Raw genomic sequence first — 27,131 nt, 5'->3', positions numbered from 1 at the left:
GAAGAGCTTTGAAAGGTTGAGTAACTTCCTAGTGATGGCAAAGATAAGGTCTGAAATGGGTCTGTCTGGCCCAAAGCCCATACCCCATCCACTCTCCTATACCACCTCCCTCCCCGAGGACAGGGAAGACCCACAGTTCCACCTCCAACACCATCCGGGGAGATAATCTGCATAAATAGCCCTACACCCTTTGTCTGTCTCCATGCAGGAAGACCCGAGAGGAAGAACTCAGACTCTGACCTAGACTGCTAGGTTCAAATCCCAGTTCCGTCAGTAGCTTTGATACCTGGACAAGTCATTCACCTGTCTGAAATTGTTTCCTCAGGAAGTAGACGGACATAGGACTAGCAGCCACCCCAGGGTGTGGGGAGGATTAAATGAGACAAGAAAAACAGAGCGTCCCTGTGCCGGGCATGCGCTCAATGCTTAGTACTAGTTAGCGCCTGCTGATACTGTGGCAAACTTCTGGAACTAATTGCTGGAAACAATGGACCAGAAACATGTGTAATGAGTGATTGTGAAAGCCAGACTAGCGTGGGACGGAGGAAGAAGAGGTGACAAATTTGGTGAGCCTGGCTGGTGACAGGAAAAGAGGGAGAAGGCAGGGAGGCAGGAACGGGGGCTCGTGGGGACCTGGATAGAGGACAGGGTAGGATTACAGAGACTGCCCTGTGGTCTGATAACCTGGCCTCCAGCTGTCGCTGCAACAGGCAGGGGAGCCTGGCTCCAGAGCAAACACTGTTTTTGCAGTAAAGAGCCTTTCCTAATGAGCCAATCTGTCTCCACTTCTATTGGCATCCTGGGAACCAGGGTGCAGCAGAGATAATTTGCCTCACGCGCCCTCCCCCCCAACAAAGCACCATTACCTCCAACCCATTACATTAGCCTTTATCAGTCTTGGAAGCTCTCAGTCATCCTCCATGAGCTGCAATAATTTCAGCTAATTTCTTAAGTGTTCTAAGAGCCTGTGATGTGTTATGAGCCTAGTAATTGTTGACTGGTTCCTTTTCTGTTGTGGGTTGATTTCATACCTTGTATCCGAGCTGATGCATGCTCTGGGTGCTTTATTACAATGAAGCTTTTTGCAAGGCTCACATTAAAAAATAACACTAAATACGGAGGTTGTTTTAAATCAGAGTTTAATTTTTCCACCATCTCCCGTTGTTCTTATTAGGAAGGCACACAATCCTTCATAAAGATAGTGACCTCCAGTGTAAAGCTTTGAGCAAGTACAAAATTGAGAATTAATGATGAAGCCGATTATTTTTAGAGAAGTCTAAAAATGAGGCATAAAGTAATGAACTGTGCTGAGACCCAAGGGTGCAATGGTCATGGCATAGAGAGGCTTGGAAAATTGACCAGGCTTTCTCCATGCACCTTTTATTCTTCAGAGCCTCCTTGTTCTGGAGGGGGCCTGTCAGACCCAAGGTGGCTGGCTGACCCCAGAAAAGCTTCCTGGGGAACTGGGAACAAGCCTGCTAGCACCGCCCACCCCTGTGCCCCACACTGCATGTTTTTTGCCACTTCCCCTTCAACCTAGTAGCCCCTCTCCGATAAAGGGCACAATTCAAATGTTGGTCATCCTAGGCCATCGATGGTACCAGGAATCGACGCAGAATCTGGTTACGGTGTGGAAAACTACCCTGAGATTCACTCTTTAACTTGTCATACAGCTATATGACTGGCTCCTGTTTAGATAAGCTTCTACAGTCTATTGGCATCTTCTTGTCAGCTGTGAGCAGGTGAGTTCTACTTCTAGGGAGACTCTGGGGTCTCAGTTGCATATGGGGTTCATGGTGCCCTTGGCATTCACACTACATGGGAGCACCACCTTCTACCAACATGAGTAGAAATCCATATTTTTAAGCTTGCCTAGACCCAGGGCCTCAAAAAATGTCATCAGTACTTGGTCTCTCCCTCTCTCTCTGTCTCCATTTCTCAGCTCTGTTCCCCTCTGTGTTCATAGGCCTCCATGTGCTATGGCCCTGGGAAGCTACAGACATGCGTCCTTCCTGCTCAGCCACACTCAAAAGAGAGCATATCTTTGCCAGGGGTTCCCAAGAAAGTCCCAGGTGTTGAACTTCATTGGACTGAGGTCACATGGCTGGTCCCAACCAATTACCACCGCCAGAATGATGGCATAGCCTGTAACCCGCTTACCCCGCCAAAATCACACAGCCCGTATGAGTGGCAGAGGGGTGATTCCCCAAGGGATAGTTGAGATGCTATTTCAAGAAGAAGAGGAACAGATCCTGGAAAACCAAACACAAGAAACATCCAACATATTTAACTTTTGCACTTGCCACTGGAAGGAAGAACTTCCCAATTATTGTGTCACTTTGCCCATGAACACTTCCTGGGTAAAGTTTGTGAAGGAAGGACCTTAAGATCCCTTAGAAAGGTGAGTGCCAAGGAACATGACAAGTATCTTATTTCTCCTCTTGTATTCCCCTGAACAGTAATCGGTACCTTATAGAATTTCTTGAAGTTGGAGGCGTCCTAACACTCTTGGAAATACTTGGGCTGGAGGAGATCAAGGAGGAGGACAAGAAGGAATCCATCAAGCTACTTCAGGTTATTGCAAACTATGGCAGGAAGTACAAGGAGCTCATCTGTGAAAGCTATGGTGGGTCCTGTGTTAGGATGGGGTTGGCGATGCCATGTCTTCCTAGGGGCCTGGGTATAATGGTGGCGGCACCCAGCACCACTCTCAGAAAAGGTTGCATGGAAGTACTTTGTACAGTGGAGTCAGTTAGCTCCTGTCCATGTCACCACCACGAGAGTCAGATTTATGATTTTCTTGATTCATCATTTGCTCCAATCTTTCCATGGTAGTTTTGGAAATACTTCTCCATTTTAAATATATCTTCTTTCATGCATCCATTCAACAAAGATTTATTAAGCCATTGCCTAAAATCCTTTGTGAAATTAAGTGAGTTATGAATAACTCTAGAAATAAAATGGAAATAAAATCAATGAATATGGGCACACACGCACGCACACACGTGTATGTGTCTAGTGCTAGGAATACAAAGATGAATAAAATACAGTCCTTGTCCTCAAAGAGCTTACAGTGTGGTGAGAAGGGTAAATAACCCTGTAAATTTCCTATGTGCCATCAAGTGCTCTGACCGGGGGGGATGGAGAAGATACCACCCCCAACACACCCCTTTTTCTTTTTTTTTTTTTAAGATTTTATTTATTTATTTGACAGACAGAGATCACAAGTAGGCAGAGAGGCAGGCAGAGAGAGAGGAGGAAGCAGGCTCCCTGCTGAGCAGAGAGCCCGATGTGGGACTCGATCCCAGGACCCCGAGATCATGACCTGAGCCGAAGGCAGCGGCTTAACCCACTGAGCCACCCAGGCGCCCCAACACACCCCTTTTTCAAAAGAACTTTTCATCATGGTTCTCCTCTGTCTCCCCATGGCCTCTCTGGGCCTCAGTGTATATATATCCATAATATGGGACTAACATCTTCCTCTTGGTATAGGTTAACCTGGGATTAAACAAGGCAACATTTGTCAGAACATTTTGTAAACCCCGCTGAATGCTGCACATGTGTTATGATCAGGCAGCAATCCCAAAACCCATGTTTAATTGTGCCTTTCGCAGAGCCATTTTAAACTTTAGAACAGATTTTGACACACTGACATGCCTGTGTCGAACCACACCCTTGGGTCACAGAACCACGAAGCAAACAAGACAGTGAGGCAACATGAGAACTGAGCCTTGATTCTGCTTTGCTTGAATGGGCCTGGTTCACCCATCTCCGTCGTCCCCCCTGCCCATATTAGGTCACCTTGAGTGAGGATTGTGTTCCTTATCCCTTCTAACTGAGCCTTTCCTCTCTTCTGTGCTCAGGCGTGAGATCCATAGCAGAATTCTTGGCAAAGTCGAAATCCGAAGAGACCCAGGAAGAAGTGCAGGTTCTGTTGGATTCTTTGGTCCACGGAAATCCCAAGTACCAGAACCAAGTATACAAAGGTCTGATAGCTTTGCTGCCCTGTGCGTCACCTAAAGCTCAGCAGCTGTCCCTGCAGACTCTCAGAACTGCGCAGGTGAGTCCGGGCTGCATGCGTCCATGGTTCTGATGCAACACACTAGCCTTAAAATTACCTGCCGTGGTTGCCCTTCCTGCAGGCATGAGAAACAGAGCTCGCTCAGCCTCCCATGGCGTGTCTGCTACTCAATCAGCGTCACTTCCAGAAGGCCAAGGCGGGGCAAAGAGTTCATGTCTCCCAGCAGAGTGATTTGTCCTGTTTACTTAAGGATCAGAAAGATATTGGCAGGCTTAAAAGTGGTGGAGACAAGCAACAAGGATGATGAAAAGACTGTAGAAAAGCTTACAGGAGTCAATTTGGTAGGGAAGGGATCACAGTGCTTTTGCAGACTGCACGGGAGGGAGAGGCCAGATAGCCAGGGCTTGCAAAAGCTCCTCCTCTCTCTCCGTGGCTTCCTCTCAGTGCCCTGAAATGTGAGTGGGATCTGATTTGGGACATGGTGTCCACAGGAAAACACCGTGCTAGTCAGGAGGGACAAGAGGCTCCAAGAGGGGTCTTAGAATCCATTAGCAAAAGCTCTCAAAACAGCTCCACGCTGGAGTTAGGGAGACCGGAGGGTAGAGGGATGGTGAGGCCTCCCCTGTGGCAGTGGGAACAGAGGCAACTGGGTCAGACAGACATTTTTGAGGCAGAGCGCCTGGTACAAGGGGCAACAAAAGAAGAGCCATCAAACGTGATAGACCACTTGGGGCTTGGCAGCCAGCTGAGCTGTGCACCACCAAGAGAGAGCAGGAGAACCCATCGGACTTGGGAGGAGTTAGGTTTCGACTCCATGAGCCTTGGTGGCTCCCCAGCGCCATCCAAGGAGCAGGCCCAGCTGGCTGCAGAAGATGTTAATGGATCATTTGTGTAAGAAATAAAACAAAACAAAAAATCTTAGGCTTCCCTCCCATAGATTCTGACCTTTGGTAATGACTTTTGGTAATTCAGGAGGCCTTTGGTGATGCTTTTTCTTTTTAAGCTCCCCAAGTAATTCTGAGTGCTAGCTCAGTTAAGGATTACTGTTAAGGACATCTGGTAGACACCCCATCCACCACACAGTAGAAAATAAAAGTCTGAAAAGAGACCCGAGAGGAGGATGGCAGTTGAGTTTCCTGAGCGGAGACGGGACCACTGAAATGACAGAAGTGAGTGAGGTCAGCCAGGTAAAATGAACCAAGTAAGAGGAGAATCGCCAGCATTTACGAGACAGCTGAGCAAGATGGGCCAACAAGACGGCTGATTGTCACTGTTATTTCTGGTTTCCATTTATTAAGTGCCTCCTATCTGCCAGGCACTGTGCCAGGGGCTGGCTTCCACGATCTCTTAGTCTTCACAATAGCTGATGGAGGCAGACACTTTAAAGATGGGGTAACTGAACCTTGAGGGGCATTCGGTGACTTACTCAAGGCCACACATGGAGGAAGAGGTATGTACTAAGCAGGCATTTAAATCCAACTCTTCCTAACTTCAGAGTTCTTAGTCTTTCCATAGGCCACTCTGCCTTTTTGGTAAAGAGCAATGTAAGGTGTTAAAAGGAAACAGGAAAAAACCCAGGACTGTGAAAGTGAAGGGAAAAGAGTTTTGACAAGGACAACATGACCAGCTGGGTCAAATACCATGGAGAGGCTAAGTGTCGGTAGAACAGAAAGATGGTCCCCACATGAAAAGTCTGGGTGAATGTTGGTCCCATGGCAGGAGAAGTTAAATTGCAGCAGCCTGTCAAAGGAGGCACGGAGGCTGAAGTGGCTTCCCCTGGGCTCCTGGGAGGCTTAGGAGTGGAGAGAGGAAAAGGGCAATAACAAGAGAAGATCAAGCCGAAGGACAATTGTGTGCAAAGTAGGTGGGCTTGAGGATGTTCATGCCAATGGACAGGAACTGATGCACACATAGAGACTGAAGAGGTAGAAAAGAGGGGTTCCCCAATCAGGTGAGGTCCTGAAGGAGAGAAGATTTAGGATCCTGGAGGAGTTCGATTCTCCCTAGCCGGTATCCACCCTTCTCCCCAGCAAGGGAGCCGGCTTGTGCCTGCTCCTCTAGCAGGTCGCCACCTCGGCCCAACTGACTCACCATTACCCTCCCTCTCCCCATTTGGCCAGGCTGCCCAGCCATTGGCCAGCCTGCTCTTCATTTCTTCCAGGTGTACTAGATCTTAAGTAACCCCCTTGTGCTGTTGTCTGTCTCGTCAGTCAATCATTGGAACCACCCACCCCAGCATCGTGGAGTGCGTCCTGAAGGTGCTGCGCACGATGCACCTGGAAGTCCAGTATGAAGGTAGGGGGGCCGCTGGGTCTGTTTCTACTCACACGGTACAGAAGCTGATCATGAGAACTAGACAGAGTAGTTCCGAGCAGTTTTCTCTTAGTCACAAAGGACTTTGGGTATCCTGAGAGCCTTGGCAGATGGTAGATGCTGGTTCCGTCTGATTGGCAAGTAATTTAGAAAATGACAGTCACTTTCTGTACTTCACATTAGCCACGTGGTAATTTAACATTTGCTGTGATCCACCGGGGTCCAGCGCTGGCTGGTTCCCAGTCTTTTGTTTTGTTTTGTTTTAAGATTTTATTTATTAAAAAAAAAAGATTTTATTTATTTTCATTTTTGTGAGAGAGAGAGAGAGACAGCACAGGAGCAAGGGGGGTGGGTGCAGAGAGAAAAGCAGACTCTCTGCTGAGCTGGGAGCCTGACTTGGTACCCACGCCCCTGGCTGGGATCATGACCTGAGCCAAATGCAGACGCTTAACCGACTGAGCCACCCAGGCGCCCTCTGGTTCCGTGTCTTATGTGGTCCTCGCCACTAACCAGAAATCACCCAGAAAACTCTTCTTCTGAGAAACTAAACTGGAGGGACGCCAGGGTGGCTCAGTCGGTTGAGGGTCTCACTTTGGCTCAGGTTACGATCCCAGAGTCCTGGGACTGAGCACCATATTGGGCTCTCCACTCAGCAGGGAGCCTGCTTCTCCCTCTCCCTCTGCCTGCTGTTCCCCCTGCTTGTGTCCTCTCTCTCTGACAAATAAATAAAATCTTTAAAAAAGAAACTAAACTGGACAGCAGTAGTATTAATATGTTTGTGTGTATTCAGTCCTCCTCTGTGCCAGCTACTTTCTATGCATCATTTCCTTTAATTCCCAAAAGAACAACAAGAGTACAGAGACTGGCATGTATTAGGTATTCAAATGCTCACGGGAATGAATGGTGAGCATCAAAGAACATCAAAGAACAGAGATATTAAGTATGCTTCCCAAGGTTATGCAGCTAACCAGAGTCAAACCAGATCTGACTCCAAAGCATAGGTTTTTATTTTTTTTTTAAGGGATCTTTTTTAATTAAAAAAAATATATTTATTTATTTATTTATTTATGTATTATGAGCAACAAAGCAAAGTTTATTGAGCAATAGTACAAAGCTCCCGAAAAGGGAGGGGACCCAAGGGGTTGCCCTAGTGTAAGCCTTTAAAAAAAAAAAAAAAGATTTATTTATGTATTTGAGAGAAAGGGAATGCATGCATATCCATGGTGGGGGGTGGAGGGGCAGAGGGAAAGGGAGAAAGAGTCTTAAGTGGACTCAATGCTGAGCATGGAGCCCAACATGGGGCTCGATCTCATGCCCCTGAAATCAGGACCTCAGCCAAAACCAGCTTAGATGCTTAACTGACTGTGCCATCCAGGTGTCCCCAAAGTGTATGCATTTTTTTTTTAAGATTTTATTTATTTATTTGACAGACAGAGATCACAAGTAGGCAGAGAGAGAGAGGAAAGGAAGCAGGCTCCCTGCTGAGCAGAGAGCCCGATGCAGGCTCCATCCCAGGACCCTGAGACCATGACCTGAGCCGAAGGCAGAGGCTTAACCCACTGAGCCACCCAGGCGCCCCTAAGCATATGATTTTAACATGACCCCATGGCAGGTGTTTATAGGATGTTGTTTCCTTCCCTGTTCCTATAGTGGTTCAGAGAAGGAAGATTCTGTTTTCAACAGGAGGGAGCAGAGAAGGGTTTGCTGAGAAGGTAGTGTCTGAGCTGACCTTAGAGTACGGGAAGGAGTTGGGAAAGTGGAAAGGAGCAGAGGAGGGCATTCTGGAAAGAGGAATGGTATAAACTAAAGGCCCAGACATACAGAAGTACACGATATATCAGAGGAATGACAGGTAGATCATTTAGTGGAAGTTTGGTAGATGTCTTAGCCCAGGAAGACCTAGAAGAGTAGGCCAGGACCAGACCGAGGAGCACCTTGAATGCCAGATGGAGTCGTGGGCACTCTGTCCAGGAGGTTACCTGGGTGGCAGTGTCCACACCAGATCAGAATCACAGGGAAACCCAAGTCTGGAAGCCAGTTGGAAGGCCTTGCGTGCTGGTCAGACAACAAAGTAAGAATGTCACCATCTAGCCAAATACAGAGGCCCTGAGAAGAAGTAATGGACAGGATTGGGAAGTGCCTGGATGTGGGGAATGAGGTGGCCTATGGACAGGGAAATGGGCAGGGCTGAGGAGGCTGAGACACAGAGGTCCATGAAGCAGGAAGGTGTGGACGTTAGTAAATATCAGGATTTCTGTGTCCAAAATGGCAGGTGGGTAGAGCCCCAGATCCGGGAAGCCTGGAAGGGCAGAAGGAGCAGGCAGGTACCAGGGTTCAGGTGTGCATGTGAGATCCTGGGGAAGACCAGCCAAGGTCCAGAGGGGGACTTCAAATATCAATTGTTTTTCAGAGGCAGTGTTGAAATTGATGTCGGTCTGTTTTTCCTGCAGCAGCATTGCCATTTGTTTAGTTTTTGGACCCCTGCAGATGTGTTTGGGAAAGTGGACCTTGTGTGGTGAGAAGCAATGCTGTGTTAAAATATTACAAGCTGGGGTGCCTGGGTGGCTCAGTGGGTTAAAGCCTCTGCCTTCAGCTCAGGTCATGATCCCGGAATCCCGGGATCCCCCTGCATTGGGCTCTCTGCTCAGCAGGAAGCCTGCTTCTCCCTCTCTCTTTCTGCCTGCCTCTCTGCCTACTTGTGATCTCTGTCAAACAAATAAATTTAAAAAAAACTCAAAAAATAATAAAAATTAAAAATATATATATTACAAGCTGGAGGAGTGTCTCCTAGCGGGGGAGGGGTCAGCAGTGAAGGGTAGGGTAGTGGAGGGACCTGAATAAAGGTTAGACCCAGCAGCAGAGAGCTGTCACTGCACTGGAGCTGGGGATGGAGTGCGGGATGGAGTGCGAGTGGCGCAGCAGTGATCTGGCAGTAGACTCATGTTAGGAAACATAGTCAAATGGCCCAAAAAGACTGCTTGGTGGCACTGAGCCTCCCTCCCTGCCACCACCTCCATGGGGCTCACATGACCACTCCTACTCATCATCACTTCTTAGCTTATGCCTTTTTCTCCAAGGCTGTCCCTCTCCTGCCTTTCAGCCCTGCCCAGATGTCAGCCTTCCTTCCTTTGTACCACCCTGCACCTCCCCTCCGGTGTCCCCCCAGCCATGGAGCAGTCTTCTCCAGAATGCACAGCACAGTTTCAGGCAATTCTCTTTTTTTCCTTTTTTTTTTTTTTTTAAGATTTTATTTATTTATTTGAGAGACAGAGATCACAAGTAGGCAGAGAAGCAGGCAGAGAGAGAGGAGGAAGCAGGCTCCCCACTGAGCAGAAAGCCCCATGTGGGGGGTCGATCCCAGGATGCTGGGATCATGACCTGAGCCGAAAGCAGAGGCTTTAACCCACTGAGCCACCCAGGCGCCCTTTCCTTTTTTTTTTTTTTTTTAAATTTTATTTATTTATTTAACGAGAGAGGCACAGCAAGAGAGGGAACACAAGCAGGGGGAGTGGGAGAGGGAGAAGCAGGCTTCCCACTGAGCAGAGAGCCTAATTGGGGGGGGGGGGGGTCCTGGGATTCCAGGATCATGACATGAGCTGAAGGCAGAGGCTTTAACCCACTGAGCCACCCAGGCACCCCTCAGTGCACTTCTTACCACTTCTGACCTTATGTTCTCAGACCAGTCTCCGGCATAAGGTAGGTCCTTGTTGCATAGTTGTTGAGGGAGAGAGGGAGGGAGTTCTGCCTATACACCCTGAATCCTGAAAGAGGCAGAGAAGCGTGTCGCTTTCTCACTGCCTTTTTTTTTTTTAATCAGGATCTTATTCTATTTTTTTTTAAAGATTTTATTTATTCATTTGACAGACAGAGATCACAAGCAGGCAGAGAAGCAGGCAGAGAGAGAGGAGGAAGCAGGCTCCCTGCTGAGCAGAAAGCCGGATGTGGGGGGTTGATCCCAGAACCCTGGGATCATGACCCGAGCCAAAGGCAGAGGCTTCAACCCACTGAGCCACACAGGCACCCCTCTCACTGCCTTTTTGGTTTGATGTCTCCTCCTGTGATAACAGTGAAACTATGAGCTCCAAGAGCATTTCGGGTAGACCAGACTCATAGCAGGTGCTCAAGAGATGTCTGGTGAATGAAGGAATTACACTCTTTCACCAGGGACTTCAAAGTGTCTTGGTGCAACTGGGAAATAGAGCGTGTATGCGTACAGTTGTCCACTAGGGGGAGCTATTCCACAGGCTGGGCAGAACGGAAGGAAGCTCAGGGAGAGAAAATCGGGTGGGCTCCCACTGAAAATCCTCCCAAGGCAGGAGAGGGAAGGTCTGACAGGTCTCAGAGGTGGTTCTAACAGTGTCGACCAGACAGAGAGGATCAGAGAGGAATTTCTCTGAGTTGGAGGACACCAAATTGCAAAAACAAGCTAAAGTTCCCCCAGGGTGATGGCAACAGTCATGGAAGAGAAGCCAGGGGTGGGTGGTAGAGCGTAACAGGTCAGGGTTGGTTTGTTTTTAAAAAACAAATATTGATTGAACATCTGCAGTGTGCCAAGTACTATGCCAAGCACTGGGGCTGGGGGCGGGAGGGTTGCTTGTGTTTGTATTGAGAAGGAAAAGGAATAGTTCAGAAGGAGGACGGTAAAGAGGCTGGGGGTAGTTGACATCGCTCTCCCGAGAAGGCTGCAGGGAAGGTAGAATTCCCAGGGAGAGTCCAGTGACAAGGGGGTGGAGAGGCTTAGGAGGCAAAGTGACTCCTTCCCTTGCAGTGGGGGTCAGCGGAGCTGGAGCCAGGTGACGGTTTCACCTCTTTTTTCTTTTTTTTTTTTTTTTAAGATTTTTATTTATTTATTTGACAGACAGAGATCACAAGTAGGCAGAGAGGCAGAGAGAGAGAAAGGGAAGCAGGCTCTCCGCTGAGCAGAGAGCCCAATGCGGGACTCGATCCCAGGACTCTGAGATCATGACCTGAGCCAAAGGCAGCGGCTTAACCCACTGAGCCACCCAGGAGCCCTCACCTCTTTTTTCATTGAGAACTCCACCTCCCCACCTCCGAATCTGCCAACCTGCCTGGCCTATGACCCATGTTCTCTGCCCTCTTTTCCATTTCAACTGAGTGTCCCTGCTCCTACCGCAGGCCCGCTCTCCTGCTTCTTCTTATTCTCTGAAACACATTCATAAAACCCTCTCATAAACAGAGCCTCTCTTTCTCTCTAGAGGATCATCTCCAGTGACATGCAAATCTGTTCTGTATCTCCCATCTTAAAAAAAAAAAAAAAAAAAAAAGAGCCCCTCCTTGGGGGCTTTCATCTATGGATTAAAAGAGATTTAAGAGACCTGCCTCCCCAAATTAAGTTAAATGATAGCATTTAAGGGTGCAAACTCCTCCTTGACCCCAAGTTCCCCTCCAGCTACTCATTTTTCCATTTTCTTCCTACCTGATCTCTCAGCTACTTTTGACCCAACTGGCCCAAGCCAACTGGTTTTCTTCTCTGGGGCTCTGTGATACAACTTTCAGTTTTCCTCCCTCAAGCTGGGTCTGCCATGTTTGTTAGGCTCGCTTTGCTACTTTCTCCTATTTCTCTACCCGACTGCTGGGTCAGCCTACTTCTCATCTCTTTACCCACACCTTCTGTCCACATGATTTTTGTCTAGTTCCCAGCTTTACACACCACATCTATGTTAAATATTCAGGTACCAGACTGTGTCTCTGGCCTAATCTTTCCCCCCAAATCTCCCCAGACATCTGAAATTTATAGGCAAAACAGAACTCTTAGTTTTCTTCCCAAATCCTACCCTATCTCCTATTTTCAGTAAAAGGTGCCACCGCCAACCCAACTGCTCCAGTAAAAAGTGTAGAACTAGTACCAAATGATCTACTTTCTCTCACCTGCCACCCTGTCCACCCTTACTGAGTCCTCTCTGCACTGTCCCTACTTCCATCTCTCTGTCCCCACTGCCACCATGATCGCCCACGGCTAACCTCCCATCCTTTCTGCTAACTTCCACTTCCATCCTGGCCTCCTATAAGCCACTCTTCCATTGCAGCCAGAACAATCATTTCAAAAAAATAGCTTGCCCTTGCACCTGCACAAAACTCTACACACCTGCCATGGCCAGCAAAGCTTCTGGAAGGCTTTTCCCCCAGACCTTGGATTGATGGACAACTTCTCAAACTTTAGCTCAGACATCACCTCAGAGAGAGGCCTCTGACCACACTCTCTAAAGTGTCCCCAGTTCCCCTCCATTGCCCCCCCTCGGGCTCTCTCCAACACGCTCCATCACTGCTCTTAACCTCTTTCAGATTACCTTGTTCATTCATTTGCTTGTCTAGTGTCTGTGCTCTACAGTAACAGTAAGAAAGTCAGCCCCCTGAGACGTGAGACTTCATCATCTTTGTCTACTACTGGACCCCTGGTGCCCACACAGTACCAGCAAAAGCAGCCTCTTACCTATTTGTCAAATGAGTGATTGGAGATGAGTGAATCTTGTATATATCCAAGCTTATACGACAGTCATCATATTGGAATTAGAATTTGAAATAACTGGTTTGTTCAGCCCAGATGGCTAGGTGGAAGCCGTTTGTATCAAATGATCTTTTATTTCTTGAGAGTTCTTAAGGCCAAGGAAGAGAGTTTGGAGGGGGAGAAAAAAAGGAAAGTTTCCTGGAGGAAGGTAAGAGACAGGAAGGCCACACGCACAGAGAGTGGATGCTCTGGTCACCTATTGCTTCTAACAAACTGCTCCAAATTTAGTGTCATAAAATGATCACTATTTTACTCTCATGTAGTATGTAGGTCAAGTGTTACAACAGGACACAGCAGAGATGGGTTATCTCAGCTCCCTATTATCGGGGGCCCACCAGGAAGACAGCTGGGGACAACAGCTGGAACAAGAGGCTAGTCCTGATTTTTCCTTTCCCCTCAGGCTCTAGTATGGTTCCACGTGGCAACTTTTCTCTTCTGAAAGATTGGAAGAGAACCCTGTGTGCCAGTTTTCCTGTTTTCCAGTCCTCAGGGCAGGGGATTCTGGCTGTCCATTCTTTGCCTGTTCACTTTGAAGTAGAAATAACCAGGCAAAGGGTACTGATGTCCACTAATTTCTCAGGGTTTTTTCTTTTCCCCTAGAATTAAGACTTTAGAATTTCTTTTAATGATCATCCCATTTAACATTAGAGAGCCAAAATTAAAATTAAGGCAGGCCTTCTTCAAAGTGGCCCTGCCTGGAATTTATCTCCATTTATGATTTCTGTGAAGTGAAAAATGGCAGTTTCCTCCCAGGGAGGATTGCTATTCCAGGAACTGGTGGCAGGCAGGGACTTAATCATGACGAGCAGTCGAAAGCCACAGAAGGGATCGCTCACTGGTCTCCCTTCCTAGACAAGAGAAAGGTCAAAGTCACAGGGAGTTTTGCAGAAGAAATTAATGAGTTCTGTTGGGAATTTGAAATACATATGTGTGTGTAAATATATTGGTATCTTTTATCAATCAATTATCTTAGGATCATAAAAATTACTATGTATGACTTAATTAGAAGCAGATCAATCATTGCAAATTAATTTGCCAAAGATATGCCTGCCAAAAATCAATTAGCCAAACGACCAATTTGCTGAGTGCCCAATTCACCAAATTACCAATTTACTGACCACACATTTCTTTTAAATATTTGTAAAGTATAGAGTATTGGTTGTATTAGTAGGACCTAAGAGAGCTGGGAGAAGCCAGGACTTCAGAAATCCCTGGGCCTTCACCCCTACCTGCCCTTTGTCGGCCCCTCCTTCTCTAGCGCTTGGTCTCTCTTTCTTTGTCCCACCTGTCCCCATCCCCTCTTCTCAAGGATGAGCTGGCTAGGCCATGCAGAAGGGTGACGTCCAGCAGCGTCCCCCCACCGTGTCCCCCTTCCCTGCCACAGCAGCTACAGAACTTGGGCAGAGAAAGATGATTCCTCAAAATTCCTCAATTCCTCAAAATGCTGCTTCGAAGACAAAATGAAAGTTGTTATATTCCAACTTTGCAGTAATCTACAAAAGCTGTTTAATCAATCCGTCTGTATTCATTATCCATTGCTATATAACAAATTACCTCAAAACTTAGTGGCTAAAAAAAAAATTTTTTTTTAAGATTTTTATTTATTGATTTGAGAGAGAGAGAGTACAGAGGAAGAGGGAGAACCAGGGAGCCTGCTGAGGGACTTGATCCCAGGACCCTGAGACCATGACCTGAGCTGAAGGTAGATGCTTAACCAACTGAGCCACCCAGGCACCCTCCAAAAGAAACATTTATTATCTCACACAGTTTTTATGGGTCAGAAATCTGGGAACCTTAACTGAGTGGTTTTAGCTCCAGATATCTCACAGGGCTGAGGTCATCTGAAGGTGTGACGGGTCCTGGAGGACCCGCTTCCAAAGTAGCTCACTCACACACCTCGTGAGTTACAGCTGGTTGTTGACAGGAAGCCTTGAGTCTTCACCACGTGGGCCTCTCCACGGGCTGCTTGACTGTCCTCACAACAGAGCAGCTGGCTTCTCCCAGAGTGAGTGATCTGAGAGCGGGCAAAGAGGAGGCCCCACTACTTTTTATTATCTAATCTCAGAAGTTGCACACTGTCACTTCTGTTTACCCTGTTCATTGAGGGTGGGGGAGAAAATGGGCTCACCCCTTAAGAGAAAACAGGCAAAATTTTTGTGGACATATCTTAAAACCACTGTACCATCTCAAAAAAAAAAAAAAAATCACTATACCATCTCATAAAAATTGCTAAGAAATGAACACGTAGGGATAAGAAACAAATTTATGATAAAATGGAAATGCTTGTGAATTTGCAAAAATGGTCACTTGGGGAATAACATTTTTGTCTAATTGACCTAGAACCTAGGATTAATTTGACTTGCTAATAAAATGATCGTGTTTTGTGTAGTGAAGTTTCAAGTGTGGTTTATCAGCCATAAAGTACAACAGCAGCATTAATGGCTGAGCAAACTATACCACACTAACCTAGTGGAATCCTCTAGAAATGTTACTTCAGGAAAACAGTGGTCCTAAGTGACAGGACAGACATGGGCAAGTCTTTGAATGTGTGATATCTCTTCCCCTGCCTCTCAAAGACCTGGAGAGAGACTGACAATGGACAAGAATGTCATTGTTAATTTTTCTTAGGGTTCTGGGTTCTGTGAGGTTACGTGGCTTCCTAATACTAAGGAGTATGATCTACTTAGAAATTAATCACAGACTTGGGGCACCTTGTTGGCTCAGTCAGTTGAGCATCTGACTTGATTTGGGCTCAGGTTGTGATCTCAGGGTTGTGAAATGGAGCCCCACATCAGGCTCCACGCTCGGTGGAGAGTCTGCTTGGGATTCTCTCTCTCCCTCTACCCTCTCCCTGCTTGTGTGCGCTCTCTCTCTCAAATAAATAAATATTGTCTTTAAAAAAGAAAGAAATTAATCAGATTTGGTTTAGTTCCTTTTTTCCACATAAACGCGTTTTTTCAAATTGTGGTGAGATTCACATAACAAAATTAACCAATTTAATATGAATAATTCAGGGGCGCCTGGGTGGCTCAGTGGGTTAAGCCGCTGCCTTCGGCTCAGGTCATGATCTCAGGGTCCTGGGATCGAGTCCCGCATCGGGCTCTCTGCTCAGCGGGGAGCCTGCTTCCTTCTCTCTCTCTCTGCCTGCCTCTCAGTGTACTTGTAATTTCTCTCTGTCAAATAAATAAATAAAATCTTTAAAAAAAAATGAATAATTCAGTGGTGCTGAGTATACCCACAGTGTTGTGTGAACCACCACCCCATCCAGCTCTGGAACATTTTCATCACCCCATGTACCATGTATTTGCTCCCTGGCCCTTCCCCTCAGACCCTAGAAACCACCAATCCTTACTCTGTCTCCATGGATTTACCTATTCTGGATATTTCGTACAAATGGAATCATGCAATATGGTACCTTTTGCATCTGGCTACTTTCACTCCATATCACGGTTTCAAGCTTCATCCACGTGGAAGCGTGTGCCAGTACCTGCTTTCCTGTGGCTGAATAATATTCCATCGTGTGTATATCCCACAGATTGTCTATCCAGTCACCCACTGATGGACATCTGGGCTGTCTCCTTCTCTGGCTATTGTAAATAGTGCTGCTATGAACTTGCATGTACTTGTATTTGTTTGAGTGCGTGATTTCAATTCTTCGAGGTGTATACCTGGGAGTGGAATCACCGGGTCATAGATTAATTCTGTCCAGCCTTTCGAGAAATTGTCAAACTGTTTTCCACAGCAGCTGCACCAGTTTCCATTCCTACTGGCAATATATGAGGGTTCTAATTTCTCCACATCCTTGCCAACACTTGTCATTGTCCTTTTTTTTTATTATTTTAACAGCCATCTTAGTGCATGGTGGAGTGGCGGTACCTCACTGTAGCTTTGGTTCGCATTTTCCTAATGACTAAAGATGTTGAACATCTTGTCAGGTTCCTCTTGGGTCATTTAATATTTCTTTCTTGGAGAAAATACCGTCTCAAGTCCTAGGCCCATTTTAGAAATTGGCTTGTTGGACGCCTGGGTGGCTCAGTGGGTTAAGTCACTGCCTTCAGCTCGGGTCATGATCTCAGGGTCCTGGGATCGAGCCCCACATCAGGCTCTCTGCTCAGCAGGGAGACTTTTCCTGCCTCTCTGCCTACTTGTGATCTCTCTCTGTCAAATAAATAAATAAAATCTTTTTAAAAAAAAAGAAAAGAAAAGAAGAGAAAAGAAATTGGCTTGTCTTTTCGCTATTGAGTTGTAAGAGTTCTTTCTATATTCTGGATACCAGAATGGCTTCTGTAGGTTGTCTTTTCACTTTGTATTTTCAAGATTTTATTTATTTATTTATTTGACAAAGAGAGAGAGAGAGAGTAAGCAAGCACATAAGTGGGGGGAAGGGCAGAGGGAGAAGCCAACTCCCGGGCTGAGTAGAGAGGCCTACACTGGTCTCCATCCCAGGCCCCACGGATCATGACTGGGCCAAAGGCAGACATTTAACCAACAGAGCCACCCAGGCGCCCTTGTGTTCTCTCACCTTTCTGATAATGTCCTTTGTTGGTTTATTTTTAAATGGTTTACATTTTTCATTCATTCATTTACTAAAAGAGCAGGCACTGAGCTGGGCACTGAGTGTATAGTGACAAATGAAACGAAGTCCCGTCCGGCTAGAGCTTTTTTTTTTTTTTTAAGATTTTATTTATTTATTTGACAGACAGAGAGATCACAAGTAGGCAGAGAGTCAGGCAGAAAGAGGGAGGAGGAGAGAGCAGAGAGCCCGACGCGGGGCTCAATCCCAGGACCCTGGGATCATGACCTGAGCTAAAGGCAGAGGCTTTAACCCACTGAGCCACCCAGGCACCCCTAGAGCTTTGACTCAGCAGTCATAATACCAGGAATGACAACTAGTCATCGCTACCAGTGACTGGTGAAGACTGTGTGCCAGGCCATGGTTTTAAGCTCTGCAATCGTGTCATCACAGTCCTCAGAACAATCCTGAGAGGTAGGTACTATTATCATCCCCAGTTTTCAGGTGAGGAAACTGAGGCACAGAACAATTGAATAGCCCACCAAAAGTCTCAGAGACAGTAAGTGAGAAAGTTGTGGGTCACACCCAGGCAGGCTGACCCCATCAACCAAGTCCTCACCACCACACTGTCCTTTCTCTCCAGTATTACAGAAACAAGACTTTTAACATTTTTACCACTTTTGAGAAACAGTCAAAAACCTGAGGATGGACAATATTATTATTACCATAAAAAATAATTATGTTTTCTTCATGCCCTTCTCAGGGTCATGCTAATACCATAAGATCTCATTTTTTAATTTTTTTTTTAATTTGACAGAGATCACAAGTAGGCAGAGAGGCAGTCATGGAGAGGGGAAGGGAAGCAGGCTCCCTGCTGAGCAGAGAGCCCCCCAGGGTCCTGAGCCAAAGGCAGAGGCTTTAACCCACTGAGCCACCCAGACGCCCCAAGATCTCATTTTTAAAACTACACCTTTGGTGCCATAGAACCTTGTGCCTTTACTTTCCTCTTCTGAGCTAACCCATATCAGCAGGGATGTGGCTGTGTAAAGAGGCCACCTCTCCATGTGACTTCATGTGATTTCTGGCTATGTAAGAGTCCACCTCTCCATGTGACTTCATTGAACAACAGTCACAAGACTCTGATGTCAAAGGAGAGTTTAAAATAAAAGTCTGCTGAATATTCTTAAAAATATATGTTATTATCCCTGAAATTATATACTTCAACTGCCACACTTTATTCACTGTTCGTTTTATTTACAGTCTGCTGTAGTTGTTTGTTTTTAAATAGGAAGTCATTGGGGAACACTCCTTTCTAATGGCCCAGTTTGCCTGACCCTCAGAAACTCCATGTCTGCCCTGGCATGGCCTGGCACCCTCTCCACTCGGGTGCCAGGGGTGGTGGTCGGTGCTTCCCTCAGGGGCCCACATACAGGTGGGTTGGATTCCTGGCCTTGAAGAGCAGACTCCCATGGAAGACGCTATAGTCATTCTTTTTTTTTTTTTTTTTAAAGATTTTATTTATTTGACAGACAGAGATCACAAGTAGGCAGAGAGGCAGGCAGAGAGAGAAGGGGAAAGCAGGCTCCCTGCTGAGCAGAAAGCCCGATACAGGGCTCAATCCCAGGACCCTGAGATCATGACCTGAGCCGAAGGCAGAGACCTTAACCCACTGAGCCACCCAGGTACCCTACACTACAGTCATTCTTTTTTTTTTTTTTTAAGTTTTTTTTTAAGATTTTATTTGTTTATTTGACAGATCACAAGTAAGCAGAGAGGCAGGCAGAGAAAAGAGGGAAGCAGGTTCCGGCTGAGCAGAGAGCCTGATGCAGGGCTCGATCCCAGGACGCTGGGATCATGACATGAGCTGAAGGTAGAGGCTTTAACCCACTGAACCACCCAGGCGCCCTACGCTACAGTCATTCTTAATTGAGCAGTACATACACTACCAGAGCACATAACATTCATTCCTTTATCAACTGGCTTTTTTCAAAGAAATCGTGTATAAAATGTGCTTTTTTTGTGTTTCAACAGTGGGCTTTGAACAGGCTGTGATGAAAGAGGTAAGGAGATGTACAGGAATCAGAGATAGAATGCAGTTGATCAGGAAGCTCCTTGACAGTGGTCTCCTCCTTGTAATAGCAACTCGCCAAATGTATTCTCACTCCTGCCCGCTGGAAAAGGAGGCAAACCTGTGCGTGGACGCTCCCTGAAGCACACTTCTCACACGTGGCCAGCAGGTGGCAGTCGCGTGGAAGTGAAGACCCAGAACTGGGACTCGGGTTTCCCAAGGCTCTAGGAGCAAAAAAATTATAAAACAAACTTCCTCGGTGCTGCGTGCCTTAGAAATAGTCGCATGCTGGGGTTCCTGGATGGCGCAGTTGGTTAAGCGAATGACTCTTGGTCTTGGCGCAGGTGATGAGATCAGGGTGGTGAGATCAAGTCCCGTCCCCACCCCAAGTGGGCTGAAGACTCTCCCTCAGCCCCTGCCCACTCCCCCACCCGCAGATAAATCTCAGGAAGGAAAGGAGGGTGGAAGGAGAGAAGGAGAAGGAAGGGAGGGAGAGAGGGAGGGAAGGAGGGAAGAGGGAGGGAACTAGTCACAGGCCATCACCACAGTTCCCAGGTGCAACGTGATTTCTAAGTTTCCATCTGTCCAAAGAAGACTGAGCTACAACCCTGTATCCTATTCACTGTGATTCCCAGGGCAAGTCATTTGTTCAGGGTGTCTTCAGCTCTCAGACAGGTGATCAAGGAACTTTCTTCCCAGGCTGACAGGCTGTGGGTTCTGTGGTTCCTCCTTGGATTGGAGGATTCCCTTCTGCACTGAAGTTTCCATGAGTGCCAGTGAGCCACCCTTTGCCTCTGTTTTGTCTACTGCTGTTCCCGTCAGCACAAAGCACTGTAGCTGACACGGACCCCACCAGTTTGTCAAATGAAAGTGTGGGCCCGGTAGAGCTGCTTCTCAGCCTCCCCTCAGGGCATGACCTCTCCATGGCTCTCACCCTCCTGATCACACTCTGCCCTGAATACTTGGGTCTCTAACTTCCCCGACCCGGAACTCTCCTAGTTTCCCCCTCTCTTTCTGGAAACTGCTGCTCAGTCCTTTGTACATTCCCGTCCCTCTGGCAGCCCCTGACGTGCAGGTTCTTTTTCTCTCAGGATTCAATCCCCGGTCCCCTGCTCTTCTCTCTCCATTCTGTCTGTGGTACCTCATCTACTCCCACGGTTTTAGTGGTCACCGACAGTGACAGAAACACGAGTGGCTGGCCTTTATAAGGTGTCCACTCCGCATTAAGTACGCCTCCAGCTCTCTACTCGGTAATCCTCACAACAAGCTAACAAAGTAGGCACAATTGTTATTCCCATTTTGTGGCTGACGGGCAGAGCAGTTGAGTGACCTCTGTCCAGCTCAGCTGCTCTCCTGAGCTCCATCCCGTTGTTTCCATTTGCCTTCTGATCATCTGGCCTTGGATGTCACAGACCATGTTCAGAACTGGACGCCTGAGATTCCAGCTCCAAGGTCCCAAACCCAGTGAAAAGCACCCGGTGCTTGGAAATGTAGGTCATTGCCAGCCCTTCCTGCTTCCCGCCTACAACCAACTTCTAACAAGACCAGTCAACTCTAACTCCTTAATATTGTTTAGATCTCCCTCTAGTTCATTCTGTCTCTGCTGCTGTAACTCAGGTCTCTCTATTTCTCACCTCTAAACCAATCTCCATCTCCCTAGCATGGTGCCCACGCTGTCTGTCCTCCTCGTCCTCCACGCGAGCTGAGGCAGCAGAGCTTGGAGGTGAAGAGTATGAGCTTTGGAATCCAACAGAGTCATTCTGCTACTTCTTATCTGTTTGGCCTTGGGCAAAATACTCAACAGTTTTGAGTCAGTTTCCTCTGAAATGAAAGACAAGAGGGGCGCCTGGGTGGCTCAGTCAGTTGAGCATCTGACTCTTAATTTCAGCTGAGGTCATGATCTCAGGGTCGTGGGATCAAGCCCCTCATTAGGCTCCACGCTCAGTGCAGAGTCTGCTTGGGATTCTCTCTCTCCCTCTGCCCCTCCCCCTACTCACCTGTGTGCATGTGCGTGCTCTCTCTAAATAATTTTTTTTAATGTTTGAAATGAAAGACAAGAAAAAACACCTGCCTTATAGGGAGGTTGGCATGTGCCAAGTCCTCAGAAGCCAGTTTGTCTCCTCATGCTTAGCTCTCACTCTGTGACCCAACCCCCCATGTCCCAGCCAGACCTCCCTGATTGCCTGGCCCTAATGGTAGGTTGCACTTGCCACATTCTTCATTTCTGTCCCTCCCTTCTCATCCATAGCTTTGTCAGCTCACATTTCACTATCTCCAAGAGAGCCTTCTCCTGAGTCTCTATCCCCCAGTTCCTCAACATACCCTCACACCAACCTGACTTCCTTTCTGTTCCCATGGCTCTTACAATACAACAGCATACCTACCAGTTTCCTTACTGGTATCTGCCATTAAACTGTGTCATCCCTGAGGACAGGGATTATAAATTTGTCCTCTTCATAGCCCTAGCACAGGGGTCTGGCACACAGAAGATGCTGAGTAAGTATTTTGTTAGATAAATGAATGAATTGGGGTGCCTGGGTGGCTCAGTCCATTAAGCATCTGCCTTCAGCTCAGGTCATGATCTCAGGGTCCTGGGATGGAGCCCCACATGGGGCTTCCTGATCCTCAGGGAGCCTGCTTCTCCCTCTGCCTGCCACTCTCCCTGCTTGTGCTCTTTCTCTCTCTGTCTCTGTCAAAATAAATAGATAAAATATTTTTTAAAAATAAGATAAATTAATAAACAAATGAATTAATCAGTGACTGATCCAATTTAGACAGTGGAGTGTTGTCAGCAACACAGGCTTTAGGCGAAGCTGCCAAAGACAGTAATCCCCCATCACCCTTTGCTTTCTGAATGGCTCTGCTATACTTCAGACCTTGCCCAGTGGGTAAAGAGTTGTAACTGGCTGTGGTTCCTATGGAGACATTCGGGTAGAGAATAGCCCTTTCACTTTGGGGGTAAATATAGACAGCTGTGAATTTTAAAACTCAATCAAAAATGATTCAGTGAATAAATCTTCATTTTTCCGAGAAGTTCCAATGTTGCAGATACACCAGCAATGAAGGCTTAATAAGCATTTAGGATAAAGTGAATAGGCAAAAGCAGATATTTGCCTCCTGGAGAATTTGGTCTTACGTAGGCAGAGAATACCATGTATGGTCAGGGAAATTTCATAAAAATATTTTCACTCATTCTTTCCACCCTGAGTATTTTGAGTCATTTCTTGCTGCAGGAGAATTCTCTTAAGCTTAGGCAAGTGTTTTTCCCGGGTGTCCTGGCAGTAAGGTGCGGCCAGCTTGTGGCTTGGAAGGGCCCAACTCCTAAGGCGAGGCAAGGTGTGCTGCGGCAGCCTGGGCCCAGCAGAGTTGGGCACGAGGGTGTGCTGACCACGCAGATCCGAAACCCCACTAATTCAAAAAGAAGGAAGAAGGTTTCACAACCAAACAATAAGAGAACAGGTGAGAAAGACTTGGGGGTTTCATGCACCAGGCTAGCATCCCAGGCTGCATTTTTGTCCAAGTGGGAGAATGTTTGGGGGAAGCCAGGGAAGGTCATAAGCTGGTCCCTCTCCCTCTGTGATTCCAAGTTAGAACCACATCTGAGCAAGCGGAGGATAGAGTTGGGGGGTGCCACTGGGATTGGGAGGGCTCTCCTGCAGGACCTGGAAGGAGGAGAAAAAGGAGGAGAAAGCCCAGCAGCAAGCAGTAGCTGAACATCCTAGGAAGTGTTTCTTTCTTTTTTTTTTTTAAGATTTTATTTATGTATTTGACAGAGATCACAAGTAGGCAGAGAGGCAAGCAGAGAGAGAGAGGAGAAAGCAGGCTCCCCACTGAGCAGAGAGCCCGATGCAGGGCTCGATCCCAGGACCCCGAGATCATGACCTGAGCCAAAGACAGAGGCTCAACCCACTGAGCCACCCAGGTGCCCCCCTAGGAAGTGTTTCTTAATGAAGCAGCGGTTTCTGAATCAGGTTGCTCCAGAGAGAAAAGGGGCTGCCGTACAAGGCTTGTCCCTGGAATACTAAGCACCAGGAGGGGTTGCAGGGATGTCCTTAAGAGCCCTTCTGCCAGAGAGTAAATCTTTGATTCTGTGATTGGGAAAAACAGGCAGAGAAAAGACTGGCTTTGTGCGGGACTTCAGGACAGGGCCTCTGTGTGCTCCGTGGCTCTGCAGTGTCGGTGGATGGGATGCTTCCCCCCAACCCCCACCCCGACCCAGGACTTGAGACAAGGGCAGTCTGAGAGAGGCCTTACTGGTACCTTTCCTTAGACAGACTCACCAGCCCAAGCTGGTTCTCCTTCCTGCCAAAGAGCACTCTGAGTCCTGGAGAGAAGTCAGCCCCCCTCCTTCTGGGAGTGTTGGCCGCTGGCGACGCGCAGCACCAGGCAGGAGAAGAGTGTATGGAGTCTGAGACCCAGGATGGGGCTGCTGGATGCCTCTCCAGCCTCTGCCTCCAGGTGAACAGGCCACTCACTGAGCTGCTGGGCACTGTCAGTGACAGTCTTCCGACAAGATTAGAAGTCACCAGCACATGTCCGTGGTTAGGCACCATAGGCGTGTTTGTAGTTAAAGCTTGCAAGGGCTGCACGCAGCCTTCTGTAGACACCGGCTCTGCGTGCTCTGCAGATCTGTGCGCTCCTGTCACTGGCCCCTGGACCCCTGCGCCTCGTCCCCCACTGCACAGGAGAGGCTGCAGTCCCTTCACCTTTCCGTGCGCCTGCCTTCTCTGCCGTGAGGACTCAGGCTTGTGGCTCAGTTCTAGGCTGACGAGGAAGCATAAGGTCCTGGCTTCCAAGTGTTCTCTCAGAGTTAGCCATGGCGGGGCTGGAAGGATGGCCTTGCACCATCTCCAGCCTGTGAAGAGGCAGGGCCAGGCACGGCTCCCAGGCTCAGGGCAGACGAGGGCCGCAGTGGGCAGTGCAGAGCCTCTCCTGAGGTCATCTCCCACCAGGCTGGCAGTTTCCACAGTCTTGGGCTGCCATCACCTCAATAGTCTCTAGTGTGCGGGAATGTGGAATCCAGCCAATTCTCTTCAACTTTTATGGACTGGACTGGTTTGAGGCTCAGGGGAGGCAGAGGCGCCTCAGATATGTTCACTGGTGTTCACAGTAGTGGGGAGGCTATTACTGGATGACAGCAGGACTCCATGGTGAGCAAATGGCCAGAGACACAGGACACCTACTCCTCAGTGGTCCAGAGTGGAGGCAGAGGGAGAACAGGCCAGACAAAGCTACTTGAAATCTAGTTGCTGAAGTGAGTCTAGAAGAATAGGTAACAATTGGCAGGTGAAGAAGACTCTTTTTTCTGATAATGGTAGGCTAGGAAGTTTGGATGTTGAGTCGTTTTTAGTCACAACACTTCTGATACCAAATGGGGGGAGGGGGATTTCCACACCAAGCAATTATCCAATTCTCCACAGACATCAGTCTGGTACCCTACAATTTAATTCAATTCTGACACTAACTACCCAGAGTTAGCTTCAGACTCCACAGGTTTGGAGACAGTTTGAGACTCCACAGCCCCTCAAGACTGCCCTCACTTCAAATGCCAATCACAAGTATTAGGTCTCCATATTATTCATCCTTCTGTCCAACTTGGCTACAAAGCCAGGGCATTCATGCAAGCCTTCCTCCCTTTCAAGTTCAGTCATTTGCTAGAACAACTCACAGAACTCAGGAAAGCATTTTGCTTACTACTAACAGTTTAGTAGAAGGGATACAGCTCACGAACAGGAAAACGGAAGAGATGTATAAGGCAAGGTGTGGGTTGGGGGACTGCTCTAGGCACACCACCCTCCCACACTGCAGTGCATTCACCCATCCAGAATTCTCTAGACCTATCACTTCAGGGTTTTTATGGAGGTTTCACTAGGTAGGCATGGTTATTGGTGATTGATGAGCAAATCATTGGCTATTAATGATTAATTCACTCTCCAGGCCCTCTCCCCTCCCTAGAGGTCAGGAGATGGAGCTAAAAGTTCCAATCTTGTAATCATGCCTTGGTCTTTCTACTGATCAGTCCCCAGGCTCCCAGTCAGTTATTTCATTTAACATATAAAGAGTCCCAGTTATTTCATTTAACATATAAAGGACACTTCACATTCTGGAGATTCCAAGGGTATTTCTGAATGTGTACTAGGAACCAGGGGCAAAAATCAAATATTTATTCACCATCATACCATAAATATCTAAAAGGAAATTTGTAATCTTCTTAATAATAAAGAGCAGGGGTGCCTGGCTGGCTCAGTCAGCAAAGCATGGGACTCGATCTCAGGGTTGTGAGTTCAAGTCCCACATTGGGCATGGAGCCTACTTAAAAAAAAAAAAAAAGAAAGAAAAGAAAAGAAAAAGTAATAACAACTATAATAATAACAATAAGCAATTACCAGACCAAAACCTAGGGGAAGGTGAGAACCCAGAATGATAAGTCCAGCACTCAAACCTGAGGCCACTTTGATCCTGAAGAAACTAAGCAGTATCAAATGGCAAGAAAGAAGGTACCCAGGGCCTGCCCCAGGTGGGAGGTGTGATACCTCAAGCATAAATACATTAAGCTGGGACCCGGGAAGACAAAGCCCTCAACATAAGGATAAGCCAGAAGTAAGCTGGTTCTCAAATGACCTTGCATGGACTGTACAACCAACTGTGTGGTCCAGAAAACCTCAAGTCTTGAACTTGGACAAAAATGGTTCAGAATAGTTAGTGCCCAGGTAGCCAATAGAAAGGGAAATGCTCTTTAGAAGAAATATCTTCATCCTAGCTCTGAAGTTTTTTCCGGCAATTAATTTTGCAAATATAAGGCCAACCCAGGGACTCCTGGATGGTTCAGTCGAGCACCTGCATTTGGCTCAGGTCATGATTCCAGGATCTTGGGATTGAGTCCCACATTGGACTCCTTGCTCAGCTGGGAGCCTGCTTCTCCTTCTACCCCTCCCCCTGCTCATGCTTGCTCTCTCTCTCTCTCTCTCAGATAAATAAAATCTTTTAAAAAATACAACAGCTGGGACGCCTGGGTGGCTCGGTTGGTTGGGCAGCTGCCTTCGGCTCGGGTCATGATCCCGGCGTCCTGGGATCGAGTCCCATGTCGGGCTCCTTGCTCAGCAGGGAGCCTACTTCTCCCTCTGCCTCTGTCTGCCTGTGCTCTCTCTCTCCCCCTCTCTCTCTCTGATAAATAAATAAAATCTTAAAAAATATATTTAAAAAAAAAAAATACAACAGCTAAAAGTTATTACTTAATGTACACATTTAACAGTAGAGTAGACACAGATGAAGAGAAAATTAGTAACCTGGAGAGAGGAAGAAAAGGATAAGAGTGAGAATATCTAATAGAGGCAAAGAGAAAAAAAAAAGAATAGGTAGCACCATTAAGGAGACAATGATGGACAATTGCCAAGAACTGATGAAAGACACCAACCCACAAAAAAGTCTAAAAAAGTTAAATCAAAATAAATCTACACAAAATGACTCAAGTATGTACTATCTCCAAGAAATTCACTTCAAATAAAAGAATATAGGCAGGTTAAAAGTAAAAAGATAGAAAAAGATATTTCATGAAAGTACTAATGAAAGGAAAATAGGAGTATCTCTGTTAATATCAGACAAAATAGGGATGCCTGGGTGGCTCAGTCAGTTAAGCATCTGACTTTGGCTCAGGTCATGATCCTAGGGTTCTGGGATCCAGCCCCACCTC

General features: G+C 47.2%; 1 protein-coding gene across 1 annotated transcript in view; it reads left to right on the top strand.

The window, feature by feature from the left end:
• Window positions 1–27,131, top strand: part of ARMH1 (armadillo like helical domain containing 1) — a 54,556-nt gene that overhangs the window by 21,260 nt on the left and 6,165 nt on the right. The window contains exons 4-9 of the mRNA XM_032303737.1: window positions 1,674–1,742; window positions 2,460–2,626; window positions 3,864–4,060; window positions 6,232–6,316; window positions 19,405–19,433; window positions 19,513–19,683. Coding sequence (XP_032159628.1) covers window positions 1,674–1,742; window positions 2,460–2,626; window positions 3,864–4,060; window positions 6,232–6,316; window positions 19,405–19,433; window positions 19,513–19,683 — 718 coding nt within the window. The remainder of the gene's footprint in view (window positions 1–1,673; window positions 1,743–2,459; window positions 2,627–3,863; window positions 4,061–6,231; window positions 6,317–19,404; window positions 19,434–19,512; window positions 19,684–27,131) is intronic.

This window comes from Mustela erminea, chromosome 10, assembly GCF_009829155.1.
Source record: "Mustela erminea isolate mMusErm1 chromosome 10, mMusErm1.Pri, whole genome shotgun sequence".
Lineage (NCBI taxonomy): Eukaryota > Metazoa > Chordata > Mammalia > Carnivora > Mustelidae > Mustela > Mustela erminea.
Note: the sequence above shows the minus strand (reverse complement) of the source record. Positions and strands in the feature narration are given on the sequence as shown.